The sequence below is a fragment of the Gavialis gangeticus genome, unplaced genomic scaffold (assembly GCF_001723915.1).
Source record: "Gavialis gangeticus isolate Ggan-Ray unplaced genomic scaffold, GavGan_comp1, whole genome shotgun sequence".
Taxonomy (NCBI): domain Eukaryota; kingdom Metazoa; phylum Chordata; order Crocodylia; family Gavialidae; genus Gavialis; species Gavialis gangeticus.
Genome location: NW_017729022.1, coordinates 54,561,474 through 54,575,079, shown reverse-complemented (window position 1 = coordinate 54,575,079; position 13,606 = coordinate 54,561,474). Strand labels below are relative to the sequence as shown.

Sequence of the window (13,606 nt, the reverse complement as noted above, 5' to 3'; positions counted from 1 at the left end):
AAGTAGTTTACTACATGATATACATACTCACAAGAACAGGCCAAAAAGCTTAAAGCTAGAGTTAAGCTGGTGCATGTAAATAAGCTTTCAGTAAAGTTTTCTTATATTAGTTCAGGAAGTGAAAAGTAAGTAGCTTAAAGAAAGTAAAAAAGTGAAAGGACATAAGGATCACTCCAGTTCAGTTCAGACCTGCAAGACACTCAAGAAAGTGCTTTATTGTGGTGTCCCATGAACAATTCACTATAGGAAGCTAAGCAAGACAAATGCTTGCAGCAAGCCATATAGACGCTTGGAGCATTTAAGAGGTTAATTTTTGGTAGGATGACTTAGTGATTGAATCAAATAATTTCACAAAGGTTCATTTACATTTTTAGTAGCCTTTGAGAGAAGGGGGTAATATCAAGTTAATTGTCTGGATGACATTAACATATGTAAAAAGGCAATATAAAACTTTAATTCCAGGTTGTTTAAAAAGAAACAGTGTTCTCTTAAGATTTGAGAGCTTATCTACAACTTACCTAAGGATTTTTAGCTTTTTTATATTATTTACTTATTTAGGGGAAGTTTGGGTAGAGTGGTAGGAATTGACAGAGGATTGCTAACTGCACAAAAAAAGTATCCCTCTGCTACCAGCCTTGACCCTCATTATAACCATCTCCACTGGGCTTTGCAAACTAAACAGTTATATTGAAAGTTCTATTAATTAATAACTAGTCCCCTTCTTTCGTTCTAAGGTACCACTTTTTACCAAGGACAACAAGTTAAAAAGAAACATTAACTTCAGAACAGCTCAGCTTAGGAATTTATGAGGCCTGGTTAGTACCCCAGAACTGAAGCCCTTTCTCTCTTTCAAAACTCTCCAGAAGTATTCATCTTGGCCCGAAGATCTTAAAAGCAACATTTCAAACTGGTACTCTTCCAGGTGTTCAAGAGGTGACTGCCAACCTAGTTTATCATGGGTCAGTAATTAGAGATATTAATACAATATCAGAACACTAGCAATATCTGCAAAGAGGAGGGAAGGACTGGGAAATTAAGGACCATCACCTTCTGCCCTTAAAAGGAGAATAGATTTCCTGCTTGTGTACCTATGGGACTGGCTCACCTATTCCTACTGAAGGACAAGCCTTACAGTGATTTACAGAGCTTTCATTAAGTACACCAAATATTCAATATTTATCTGAAACTCTTTAGCTGAGAACTAGATCAGAGGCTTTACAAAAACAGATTCATGCACTACTTGACAGTTTCAACCTAACAGTAAGTAATGCAAGAACAGCTTTTGTTGTTCTGCTTTAATGTTTCTATTTCTGAGCCCAGAAGAAAGGAAGCAGTGAAGAGTGGCATGCAAGTATTTTAGAGTCACTGCCACATCATATGTAAGGCTGACAAAAAGAAGAAAAAAGTGGTTTGGTTTTAGTATAAGCATTTAATATCCATTTGACTTTTTAAGGCAGCCAGGATGAAGGTTAACTGCCAGATTACCTAGTATAACTACTACCTAGGTACTAGTTTAGTACCGCCTAGTATTGTGTGCAATTAGAATAACTGCAAAAGAAGCACTACAGATTTACCATATACCATGCAAGTTAAAGCTAACTTTCCATATTTTATCTAGAGTAGAAAGGTACATTGCTTACATGCTTGAATGTACAGGGTTTGGTTTTTTTAATACCATATTCTCTGCGTACAACATGCATCACCCCTGCTCCTCCTCAGCTCCCTCCCACAAAAAGGTGCTGAAAACCTGAAAACTGAAGGGCGTGTTATAAGTGAGAAATATGTTAAGAGTAGGTCTTGCCTCTTATTGGTAAAACTGAATATAAGATCTGCAGCAATCCAGAGAAAGCAGAACAATGAGCAGGCTTGGCTTCCCTATTGGCTTCTACTCAGTTTCTTATTACAAAGATCTTTTTCGTCATTCTGATTTTTAAAAACAATGTGCATATTATATTCTAGGGTGTGTTGTATTGAAGAAAACATAGTAGTATCCATCAGGAATACAGGTTTTCCTTGCTTTAAGCTGTACATGTGTTCCTGGAAAACAGCATGCATCTTAAATTTGCATAAAGGGAACCCACTTTACAATGTAACAAATAGGGATATGTTCCAAGACCTCAACTGTACTGAACCCAGACCCATTTCTACCACCTTTACAAGACAATTTTGTAAAGCAGACAGTACACAACACAAACAGCAGACAGTACACAAGCACAGGACACTGTCATAATGGGGATGGCAACTACAGAAACTCGTGTCGCAGGCAATGAGCGAGGAGCACAAATCCACAATGGACACTTTGATTCCCTTGCCACCTGCCCTGCTCCCACTGCTTGCCCTGTCTCCATTTATGTTATGATTTTCCATATCTACAATTTAATTACAGAGGGGTAAATCTGTTATATTATCTGGCTTCTTAAGAGTTTTTAGCAATGTTTTGCTGGAGAGAGAATTCCTACAGTAAACTTAAAAGTTTGGAAGGAAGAGACAATGGAAACAGAGGTGCATGATTCAAAAAGATTTCCTCCAGGAAAAAAACAAACCAAAGAAACCAAAATTCTTATTAGAAGTGGTTTAGTATCCTACAGGCTATTCTTAAATGAAATGAAAAGAAGCATGGCAAGAAAGATATTGTGTAGAAGAACCTTTAAAGTGGTCAGATAGCCTACAAACCTAGAGGATCAGAACCAACTTCTGCCTTTATTTAAATACATAGCCTTTAAATACTGTCATCACATACACCAAAAGCACGTTGCTATAAAGCTGCTTTTTGGCAATTAACATTATATGTGACAAAATCAAAGCGTGTCAGAAAAGGGGAAGGAAATACCTGGAACAGTTCAAAGCAATTCTTCATCAGGAACTGAAATAGCTGTTCCAGCTTTGGTTTTGACAATCCATTATTTTGTAAGATGGTCTTGGTGAAAGTCTTGATGATAACTGATCTGTTATCAAACTATAAAAAAGAGAATTACATCACAGATTAAATTTGGCAGAATCATAGATGTCTATTAAGACTATTTCCTAACAGTCAATCATGAAACCTACACTGTTGCAAGGGTACATTTAGGTTTTAAAAAGCATTAAACAGGAAAGGAAGTGTTACCAAACAAAATTAAACAAATGTCTATTAACATTACAATAAAGGAACGATATCTTTCACATCTATATTTAGATACAGTACTTACTTGTTTCTGTAACTTGTAGCCCTCTGGTTCTGAGGCAATAGCTATAAACATCAGTAGTCTACGGAGTTCTTCCCGAATGTTTGGCTCTAGTAATTTTAAGTAAAGCTGCAGTCCTTCCAGAGCTTGTTCTGTTTTTCCATGCTCTAAATGTTAGAGAAATACTGTACATAGTGCAGTACATTAATCTTAATATCAGCAAGATTTATTTTAAATAAGAGATTCAAATTTGAATTCTAGGCTTACAGCTTCTATCCTGGTTAGATTAGGATGTTTTTAAGAAACCCCCTAACTATTTTGAAGTCTTTAAATGTACCAGATGCGACCACCACTATTTTACCTTCTAACATTCAATGGGTGTTTCCACACCATTGGCCTTTATCCTGGACTGCTTCTTGCATTATGAATGATACCTCTTTCTCAGTGCTGAAAAGCTTAAAAAATAAAAATGTATGTTCTCTTGATGATTCCTCCCTCCCTGCATCCGAAAAGGAATTTTCTTATATTAAGTGGGCGAAGAGAGTTTCAATCCCCACCTCCTCATAGCTTTTAAGACTGTTAACCCTATCTGTACGTGGGGATCATGAAACTTAACCTTCATACAAATCACTTGCCCATTCTGCCATTACAGTTAAGATCAGAACCCAGTCAAGTCTGATTCCCAGGCTAGTCATAGTCACTGAACCAAAAAGACTTTTTTGCAGTAAATAAAAACTACTACATTTTTATGCAGTGGTTCATGAACTTTTTCCCCTAAAGAAAAAAAAAAGAAAGCAGAAGAACAGTAGAAGTGAATTAACTTGGAAAATAAAGAAGAAAGGGTAAATGAGGGGCACACAGCCAGAGAAGAGAATGGACAGAAAGAAAAGATCAGAAGGAAATTATGGAAAGAAACTGACAGGAGCTTAAGTAACTGAGGAAGACTGGACATTTCCAGATTCTACACACTTAAAACAGTTTTTGACCATGCTTAAGTTTTCAAAAGGTTATTGGGATGTTTTAAATGGAAAGGAGTCAAAATGAAAGAGGTAAGGGTAAATGCTATTCAGGTCTAGGATCTGTTTCTGGTAGAGGGGGTAACACGTTCTAACCCTGATGCCCCTTGGTCTCAAGGGCAATGGTAGAGGTGGGTAATTTTCCTTTAAAACAAGACTAAAAACTGATAACAACACAGAAACAGTCTGCATCAAGATACCTGCATTTGCAAGCAGATGTTATACATAAGAAAAAAATAAAGTTTTCTACATTTGCCAAACCTTCTCCCCAAAACAAAAACCAAACCACACATACATCACCCCTACCACCATCCACATGAACCCTTTAGTTCTACATGTCCAGCAATAAGACTAATATACTGATAGTCTAAACCAATTCAACAGCAAGTACTTGGGACAGGTGGTTATAAATATAGTAGGAGCTCCTCCTAATACAATTTTGGATATTGTGGGCAGCTGAATGTAAACCTGAAGCATCTGAATTAAACCTAATACATTTCAGAAACTTCTTGCAATCTCTTGTACAAGAAGAAATAGAAAGTAAACTAGAAACTATTTACCCAGAAGATTTTGGTCGACTAGTTTGGGAAATCATAAAGGAATAAAATAAGTGTAAGAAAGTAGGATGTCCCTTAGAGAACTGGTACAACAAAGCATGGCATGATTACATGGCATGCTGTTTTTCTGTTTAAAATATTTCTGTATTTTAAAAAAGTGTTCTACAGGGATTAAGGATTTTAAATTCCTATTATATTTGAATTATTTGACAATTTACACAAAAGGCACTCTTGTTTGAACTACCGTACTTTCACTTTTGGTGAAAATACAGTAAGTGGAAGACTTCTTTACACCAACCATTTCAGATTTGTAATTCTGGGTTGATAATTTCCTGTGTTCTTATAACCATATCACTTTAATGCTCCCTCTATTGTACTACTTTTTCTGGCAAAAGGCTTAGGATAATACATTGCTTATTGCATTTTCTTATTGAAGGGGTTTATACACTTATAGTCTCCTTACGTTCCATTTCTTCATGAATACTGCCATGTTCATGTGCAATGGAGCCGTAGCATGGATCTCTGAAAACTATAAATTTAAATTAAGATTCTCTACATCTTATACTCCATAAATACTACAAGGCACTCTCAGAGCAGGGTTTACCTTACACTTCAGTTTAAATGACACCCTTACTATCGTTTCAGGTTGGGAAACTCTGATTCTTTGCCAGAGGCTAGAGAATCACACTTATTAGTATTGTAGCATGACCTCATAATCCTGGAATTAAGGTAAGAAACGAAAAGGTCCCTATTTTTGGTTGGCAGAACCTGGTATAACAAAGTAATTTGGCACTCATCTGATACCTATTTTTTAAAAAAATTGAAAAATAATCTAATTAATTTTAAAAATAGTATTCACCTGTACATTGTTTGTTTGTTTTTAACTTGCTCTTACCTATAAGTTCAATGATTCCTGTATGAACATCAAGATCCTGATTGGTGAGAAGGGGATCTCTCATTCGATTATAATGTTTTACTATAACATCAAAAAGTATCTTCTTGTGCATATTCAAGTCACTTGGCTCACTACTGATTTGGAGTAACTGCTGGTTAACCATCACTATTAGCTGGTCTGGGAAATATTCCAAGCATTCAATTGCAGCACAGAGCCATTCATCAAGCCTGGGGAGGGGGGAAAAGTTAGTTTTAGTATTGACGTTTAGCATTGGGCAAAATAATTTAAGCTAAAGATCACGTGAATTAATCGTATGCAAGTATTGCACATTTGAAATTCATACATTGCCCAGCTCACTTAACAAGCAGTTAATTTATTTCAAACATCCTGTTAGTGATAGTAATTTGAACAAGTGTAAACTACAACTTTAGTATCCCCTTCCAAAGCTACAAACAATATACTTGTTCTGGCTTCCAGCAGAGCTGCAAGCACAGAGAGCCATAAGAGATGCTTTAGAAATGTGTGTGCTACGTGAAGAGATTTAGCCAGCCCCAAAACAAGAGCTAAACAGGTTGCCAAAGGATTGAATCTTTAAAGTTAACTGTTTAGTTTTTGTCCCTCAAAAGACAAAAACATCAACACTTTAAACCTTGAAAAACTCAACGAATCAGATCATTAAATGGAAGTGAGCAAAATACAGGCACTAAATTTAAGACGGGTACTGCAAACAAGAGCACTGCAGAGATGCTACCAATACAGTTAACTAACTACCTGTAGTACAAAGCAGGAAGGGAGTAATTTGTGAGGTAAGACCTGCAGGGAGGCAGACCCTTCCTTCTCTTCATTGACAAGCAAGATACATCAAAAACCCCCCAGGATGCAATAAGGAAAGGGGTGGGGGCAAACATATCCCAATTCCAGTCTATTTTATCTTTGAGACTACTTCACAACTATTTTGAATCCAAATGGGAAATGACTCCTTGGCTAGTGTATTCAGGAACAGCCTAAACTAGAGTTCTGACTGATTGAAGGTGAACATACAATGATTTCTCAGTTGGAAATCTTGCTGAAAATTAAGCTGAGCTTAAAATTTGATTCTCAGAGGGTGTCTACATATTCATTAATGCACTTTTTTCTAACACGTATTATATTTAGTAACTTCAATGTGAGGTACTAAATAAATGTGGATTAGGCTGCCCTAATGCACAGCACGAAAAGCACACATTTGTTAAGTGCCACTTACTGCACAGGCAGCCTATTTTACTGTGCATTAGCATAACTGCATGTTCTTTTTACATGACACTAATGCACAGTAACCTATTTTACTGTGCATTAAAAAAAGCACACATGGAGACGCATCCAGAATCAGTCAAAGCTGCTTGATTAGACCCAATCTTGTTTTTTTTCTCAATTTTTCTTAAAGACTAGTTTCAAGAATTGTTCTTAAAGAGAGGAGCACCAATGTAGTAAGAACAGGTCAGGTCATTTTCAAAACTGCCTAACTGTTAAAATTCCAACTCTACACTACCTCTCCCAGCACAGAACAGGATTTTGTAGTGCTGAAAGTCTCTATCTACAAAAGACTGATACTAACAGAGTTGAAACACCATTGACAACCATAGGCAGAAGATGGTCATTTTGCTAATGTATGCGAAGCATCACTTTGCTTTAAGCCACAGATTAAAGCAAAGAAACTAAAGGGAAGAAACAAAGACCTTGAATAATTTGCAGAGATGGTATAAGAATCAAAACAAAAAATGACTCATTCAGAAAGATTGGAGTGTGAGAAGAAAACAATTAGTCACTCAACAAGCTATTTTTGAAGAAATGAAAGCTCAAATTGTTGAAAAGCCTGTAAAAACTTCTGAATCTTCATCTATGCCCAGACTCTTTGACCAACGCCTTGTGAGAAAACATTTGTGAGAAAGTTTATTTCCCTCAAGAGAAGATAAAACTATCATTTAAGACCTACATCTGTCAATCTTCATCTTCTGTTCTCAAAAAGAAGAGATTTGGGGAACTTCCAGTAAAAGTTAGCCAAACATCAATTCCTAGTGTAATGCTTTAGCCAAGAGCCATGAAGACTGACCTAAACAGTACCAGAATCAAAGTTGGGAGAGTTTACCAGGCCCAAACCAAATTTATTTTTCAAGGCATGACTAGGGGAAGTGCCAGCACAAGAATGGATGATTCTTTGTTGGATCTGACCTTAGGACATGCATATATAAGGACATATACCTCTATTCATTATGCAATTGCTACCAAACAGAAATTTTATTCGGCTATAGTACAAGCTATTGAGAGGATAATCAATCCAGATGCAACCAACAGGAACAAGTCAGAAACAGTGGAAGTTTAGAAAGACAAAAAAATGCTGGCACCAAATTGCCATGTTTTATTGTATATAATCATTTACACGGCATAGTGACCCTTCAATGTCACTAGCAGGGCTTTCCTTTAATTTAACAGATGCTCTATTTGCCTTAGACATTCTCTGTACCATCACTATTAAAGTGTTTCTAAAAATCCCTTTAGAATGTTTCACTTATTTAAGATCAGAATTCATCTGTTCCACTTTCCACACAGACATAAATAAGTAAGAAACATTTAATCAGGAACTGTGCAATCCAGAATCATAGAAACTTGGGGTTGGAAGGGACCTCAGGAGATCACCTAATCCGACCTCCTGCTCAAAGCAAAACCATCCCCAAATACATCATCCCACCCAAAGCTTTGTCTAGCTGGGTTTTGAAAGCCTCCAAGGATGGAGCTTCCATAACTTCCCTGGGTAACCTGTTCCAGTGTTTTACTACCCTCCTAGTGAGAAAATTCTTCCTAATATCTAACCTAAACTTCCCTTGCTGCAACTTGAGACTATTGCTCCTTGTTTGGTCATCTGCCACCACTGAGAACAGTCTAGCTCAATCCTCTTTTGAATCTCCCTTCAGGTAGTTGAAGGCTGGTATTAAGTCCCCTCTCAGTCTCTTCTTCTCTAGACTAAATAAACACAGTTCCCTCAGTCTTTCCTCATAAGTCATGTGCCCAGCCCCCTCACCATTTTCACTGCCCTCCATTAGACTCTCTCCAATTTGTCCACATCCTTTCTGTAGTGGGGGGATAAAAACGGGACACAGTACTGCAGATGTGGCCTCACCAGTGCTGAATAGAAGAAAAGAATCACTTCCCTTGACCTGCTGGCAACACTGCTACCAATGCAGCCCAGTATGCCGCTAACCTTCCTGGCAACAAGGGCACACTATTAGCTCATTCAGCTTATTGTTTACTGTAACCCCCACATCCTTTTCTGCAGACCTGCTGCCCCGCCAGTCAGCCCCCAGCCTGTACTGGTGCATGGGATTGTTCCATCCTAAGTGCAGGACTTTACACTTGTCCTTGTTGAACCCCATGAAATTCCTTTCAGCCCAATGCTGCAATCTGTCAAGCTCACTCTGAATCCTAGCCCTACCCTCCAGCTTATCTACTACTCCCCCCAGCTTGGTGTTATCTGCAAACTTGCTAAGGGTGCACTCTATGCCATCTTCTAGGTTGCTGACGAAGACATTGAACAAAACTGGCCCCAGGACCAACCCCTTGGACACTCCACTTGATACCAAGTGCAAACTAGACATCGATCCATTGATTACTACTCTCTGAGCCCAATGCTTCAGCCAGTTTCCTATCCACTTTACAGTCCATTCATTCAGCCCATACTTCCTTAGTCTGCCTGGGAGAATGTATCAAAAGCCTTGTTAAAATCAAGGCACACCACATTCACCAGCCCCATGGACTTGTACATGTCCAGCTTTTCTAAGTACACCCTAACCTGTTCTTTCACCACTGAGGGCTGCTCCCCAAACTGTGCTGCCCAGTGTAATAGTCTGAGAGCTGACCTTGCCTGTGAAGACTTAGGCAAAAAAGGCATTGGGCACTTCAGCCTTTTCTGCATCCTCTGTCACAAAGTTGCCTCCCCCATTCAGTAAGGGACCCACACTTTTCCTGATATTCCTCTTGCTACCAACATACTTGTAGAAACCCTTCTTGTTATGCTTTACATCTCTTACTAGCCACAACTCCAATTGCACTTTGGCCTTCCTGGCTTCATCCCTGCATGCCCGAGCAATGCTCTTATACTCTTCCCAAGTTATTTGTCTAAGTTTCTACTTCTTATAAGCTTCCTCCCATGCACCCATTAGGATATAGTTCTTGCCTATTTAAATACCTCTTTACTTATAAGTATTCTCAGAAGTAACAAGGGAGTTCACTGAAAGGCAGCAGTCCAGGTAATATATCACACACATCTAAGGGTATCACTCAACCACAAGCCCTACCCTGCCCACTTAAAGTAGAAATTGAAAAAGTCAGAGTGAAATTAGAAGTATTCTAAAATATTCAAAATGTATAAGAGATGTATAACTCACTCAGGCAGATTTAAACTGCATATGACCTCTCTATCCAAGAAAGTATTTGAGATAATCAGGTCTTCCTCTTTCCCAAACCGATTATTTTTTTTCTTTCTTGGGGATTCTAAAATATTTTCCAGGATTGGAAGATCAATTAACTGCAGCAGCCGTAATAGAGTCTGTTGTTTCCACACATCTTCTATAACTGGGAGCACAGAGAGAGAAACAAACACCCAGATAAGTTAGGTTATTGGGAACATATTTATAAAATGTTGTTTACTATTTTAAAACAGCAAAAAAAAGCATTTCTATTTAATATTACAATAAGCTATTTTTGAACAGGTGAAGAGTACTTATTTTCAAGTAAAATGCAAGTAATCACCTCTTTGTGAAAGCAGATGGAATGGTTCACTAACTAGAACTTTAGGCAAAAAAGATGGATGTATATTCATTGACTGAAGAAGTTCCTCTATCTCCTTTTTATCAGCAGCTTCAAATGCCAAGGGATTTGAAATTGTTGTGTCACATTTTTGTCTGTCATGAAAAAAAATGTAAGTTCATAATAAATACAATCCAGAGAGCATTAAAAAAGTCTGCCTAAATGACAGTTCTACATTTCTTTCAGTTGCACAAATTATATAAATTAAGATTTGGATAGTGTTTTTGGATAGCTGGCTTTCCTGCTTGATTTACAGTTAGCAGAAACCCTAATAAAGCAGGAAAGCATACACATGTTGCAGCTAGGGTGGCTGTTATAGGGGACAGTCCGGTTGTGCTCTGTCCTCTATTGATATGAATCCTGACACCTTTATGTCTTCTATCTTTCTCTTCGAGAGAAAAATAGAGGACATAAAAGTGTTGGGATTCATATCAATAAAGGACAGAGCAGCAGAAAACCAGAATGTCCTCTATGATGGCCACCCTAGTAGCAGCCCTTAACCAGGGCATTTTTACCTGTCCACTGCTGTGGCAGGGGTGTTCACACAAAGACACCCCTTTAGGGTAGTGAGAGCCAGAGACCTGAAAAGTTTCTTAGGAGTTAAGATAGACACCACTAGCATGAACCCTGCAAAGGTAGTAAGACACTCCTACCAAGAGAAGCAGAACAGTTCAAGTGACTGGAAAGGGGGAGGGGCTAGGGGGTATAAAAGCTCTCGCCTGAGAAGGGAAAGTTAATCAAGCTCTGATTGTGGAAGAGATGAATTGTTCTTGCTGGACAGAAGGAATGCTGTGATGGACAAAATGACTAATCCTGGATGGGTTTTACTTCAGATTCTTTATTCTAGTACCAGGGCCAAGCAGCAAACTCTTGTGTTGTGGACTCTGTCAGAATTTTCTGAGGTGGGAAAGAAGCTAAATTGAATCTTCTTTTCAACAGGCACTTGGTGGATGGGGAACAGCTATAAGGGTAGACAAGGAGGCTGCATAACAGGTTGCTTAACAGCCTGTGTGACATTTCTCCCATCCAAGAAGTGGGTCAGAAGATGCAGGAACCCAAGCTGAGTGGGGGCCTAAGGACCTGCCACTGTGGTCTAAAAGTTAGGTGGTATGTTTGTCAAGCCCAAGGCTTTGAGTTCTAGAAGGGCAGAAGTACAGAAGTGATCAGGGACTGGGAGAAGAGGTCTGAAGACCCAAGAACCCTAGGCCCAGAGAGACTGAGACCAAAATGGGCTGGACTCAGTGACTGAGCTGGAAAAGATTCACTTCAGATAAGATAGCCAGGGAGCCGATAGATGCCAGAAGCCCCACTGGTGTGTTCAGACATTATCAGATTCCTCTTCCCTGTGCATGCCACCCTCCTGCTCTCCTTTCCCCATGCTCCTGCTCAGCAGAGGTAGGACACAACCCAGCTCACTTTTTTTTTCCTCCAGCAAGGCATCGCAGGTGTGGGGACCAGGGAGGTGTCAGAGTAGACTGGGGTGACAGGACTAGCTATAGGCAGAGAGAGAACCCTTCCATTGGAGTCCTTTCGCAGCTTAGCGTAAACAAATTTGTAGTTGATCTGGGTTAAGACGACTACAAACTGAAAAGATGCCTGAGATCAACTGGTCAGCTCCATGTATATTTCAAGGAGCACAATCCTTCCATAGTGCTTTATAAGCACTAGTAATCACAGCACATCAATGAAAAATAACTTGTGTTACAAGCTGGAGTAGGGGGGATGACTTTTTATAATATGAAAAATAACCCGAACAGGAGATCAGCATTAAAATTGGAATGAGAACATGGAGCGCTGGACCCATGCTTAGTCAAACACCAAACTCAATTCCATGTTATTAAACTGCCTCTGTCCCCAGCTTCCTTACAGAAGACACACATACTGGTTACTGAGGAAAAAGGCAGATTTTGCTATAGGCAGCCAGCTTGGAGAACACTTCAGGTGATTAGCATTACCAGTGAAATCCAGGATGGTATCATGATAAACTATATAGTCTCCCAAAACTGAGAAGAACTTGGTGTACCAATAGGTTTCATAGGTCTCAGTGGCTTACCTTATATGACTGGAGAAGGCAATTTGAATACCACATGGGGAGGGAGGGGTGGAGATGCGGTGAAACCTGACCATGACTAACCTTTCTGCCTTCAGCTCAAGTACTTCCTCAGGGGACAAGTTCTCAGCATCTTTGTTCTCTTTCAGTTCACAAGGAGAAAGACTGTGGTCCACAAACCTATAAAGGCTGCTATTTGTGTCCTCAAACTCCAGGTCTTTCTCATTCTTGAATAGCTTTGTTCCAACTGGCTCAAACACCTTCCGTTCCATCAATACTTGGCACACGCGGACTCCCTTCGCACGAGAAATATCATTACTGCTTAAGTATGTGCTTCGCATAAGATGACTCAGCACCACATCAACAGCGTCGGAGCCAGTGAAGCAGTTCCTGTACATCCTTAGATGCTGCCGTCTCCTCTTGATTACCACCGAGTCCCGAAGAGCACGGATCATGCCATTCCATAACTGAGTGGCTTGAAAAGGGCCATCAGGGCCTGCAACAACATGACAGCAGCTGTGTTACTGAAAACATGCACAATTCACTTCTGACCACGTTGCTCTCCTTTGACACGCCCGAAAATGAAATCTTGTTTTCCTAAGAGTAGCCAGAGAGAAGCGGTGGCCACACACACCAGCTTGCCCCTTGATTCGGCTCCAGGCCCCGTCTGCCACCCACAGGCGAGACTGACGGGGCCCTGGCCACTGCGTCCACCCCCAAAGGAAGACTAACAGGGCTGGAAGAAACTCTAAACACCTCTGTCCTCTTTCCCCAGTGTCCCCGACTGCGCACCCAGGGGAGCGATCAGAATCGGGAAGAGAACCAGGGTCTTCCTACTGCAGCAGGAGGGGAGGGAAGGGGAGGGGTCTCCCCCCGAGATGCGGCTGTTGGGGGTCCCCTAGGCCAGTGACACGGAGGCTAGCTGCGGGGAAGGGGGGCGACGCTCTCACCCCCTGACCGCCGCCGCCGGAGCTCCGCCTGGCTGCGGAGCCGCCGGAACCGCGGAGTCAAAGGCGCCGCCATGGCTGCAAGCCCCGCCCCCTGCCTGCTGAGGGGGGTGAGGGGTCGCCCCTGCTGCTTCCGGC

The 13,606-nt window shown here is 40.2% G+C and overlaps 1 protein-coding gene across 2 annotated transcripts in view; it reads right to left on the bottom strand.

The window, feature by feature from the left end:
* Positions 1-13,561, bottom strand: part of DEPDC4 (DEP domain containing 4) — a 22,666-nt gene extending 9,105 nt beyond the window's left edge. For both annotated transcript variants that reach the window (XM_019515005.1, XM_019515006.1), the window contains exons 1-7: positions 13,472-13,561; positions 12,606-13,017; positions 10,415-10,566; positions 10,051-10,237; positions 5,633-5,859; positions 3,189-3,331; positions 2,831-2,956 (exon numbers count right to left, since the gene is read on the bottom strand). In XM_019515005.1, the coding sequence (XP_019370550.1) occupies positions 2,831-2,956; positions 3,189-3,331; positions 5,633-5,859; positions 10,051-10,237; positions 10,415-10,566; positions 12,606-13,017; positions 13,472-13,544 (1,320 nt within the window). In that variant the 5' untranslated portion in view covers positions 13,545-13,561. The remainder of the gene's footprint in view (positions 1-2,830; positions 2,957-3,188; positions 3,332-5,632; positions 5,860-10,050; positions 10,238-10,414; positions 10,567-12,605; positions 13,018-13,471) is intronic.
* Positions 13,562-13,606: the final 45 nt, after the last annotated feature.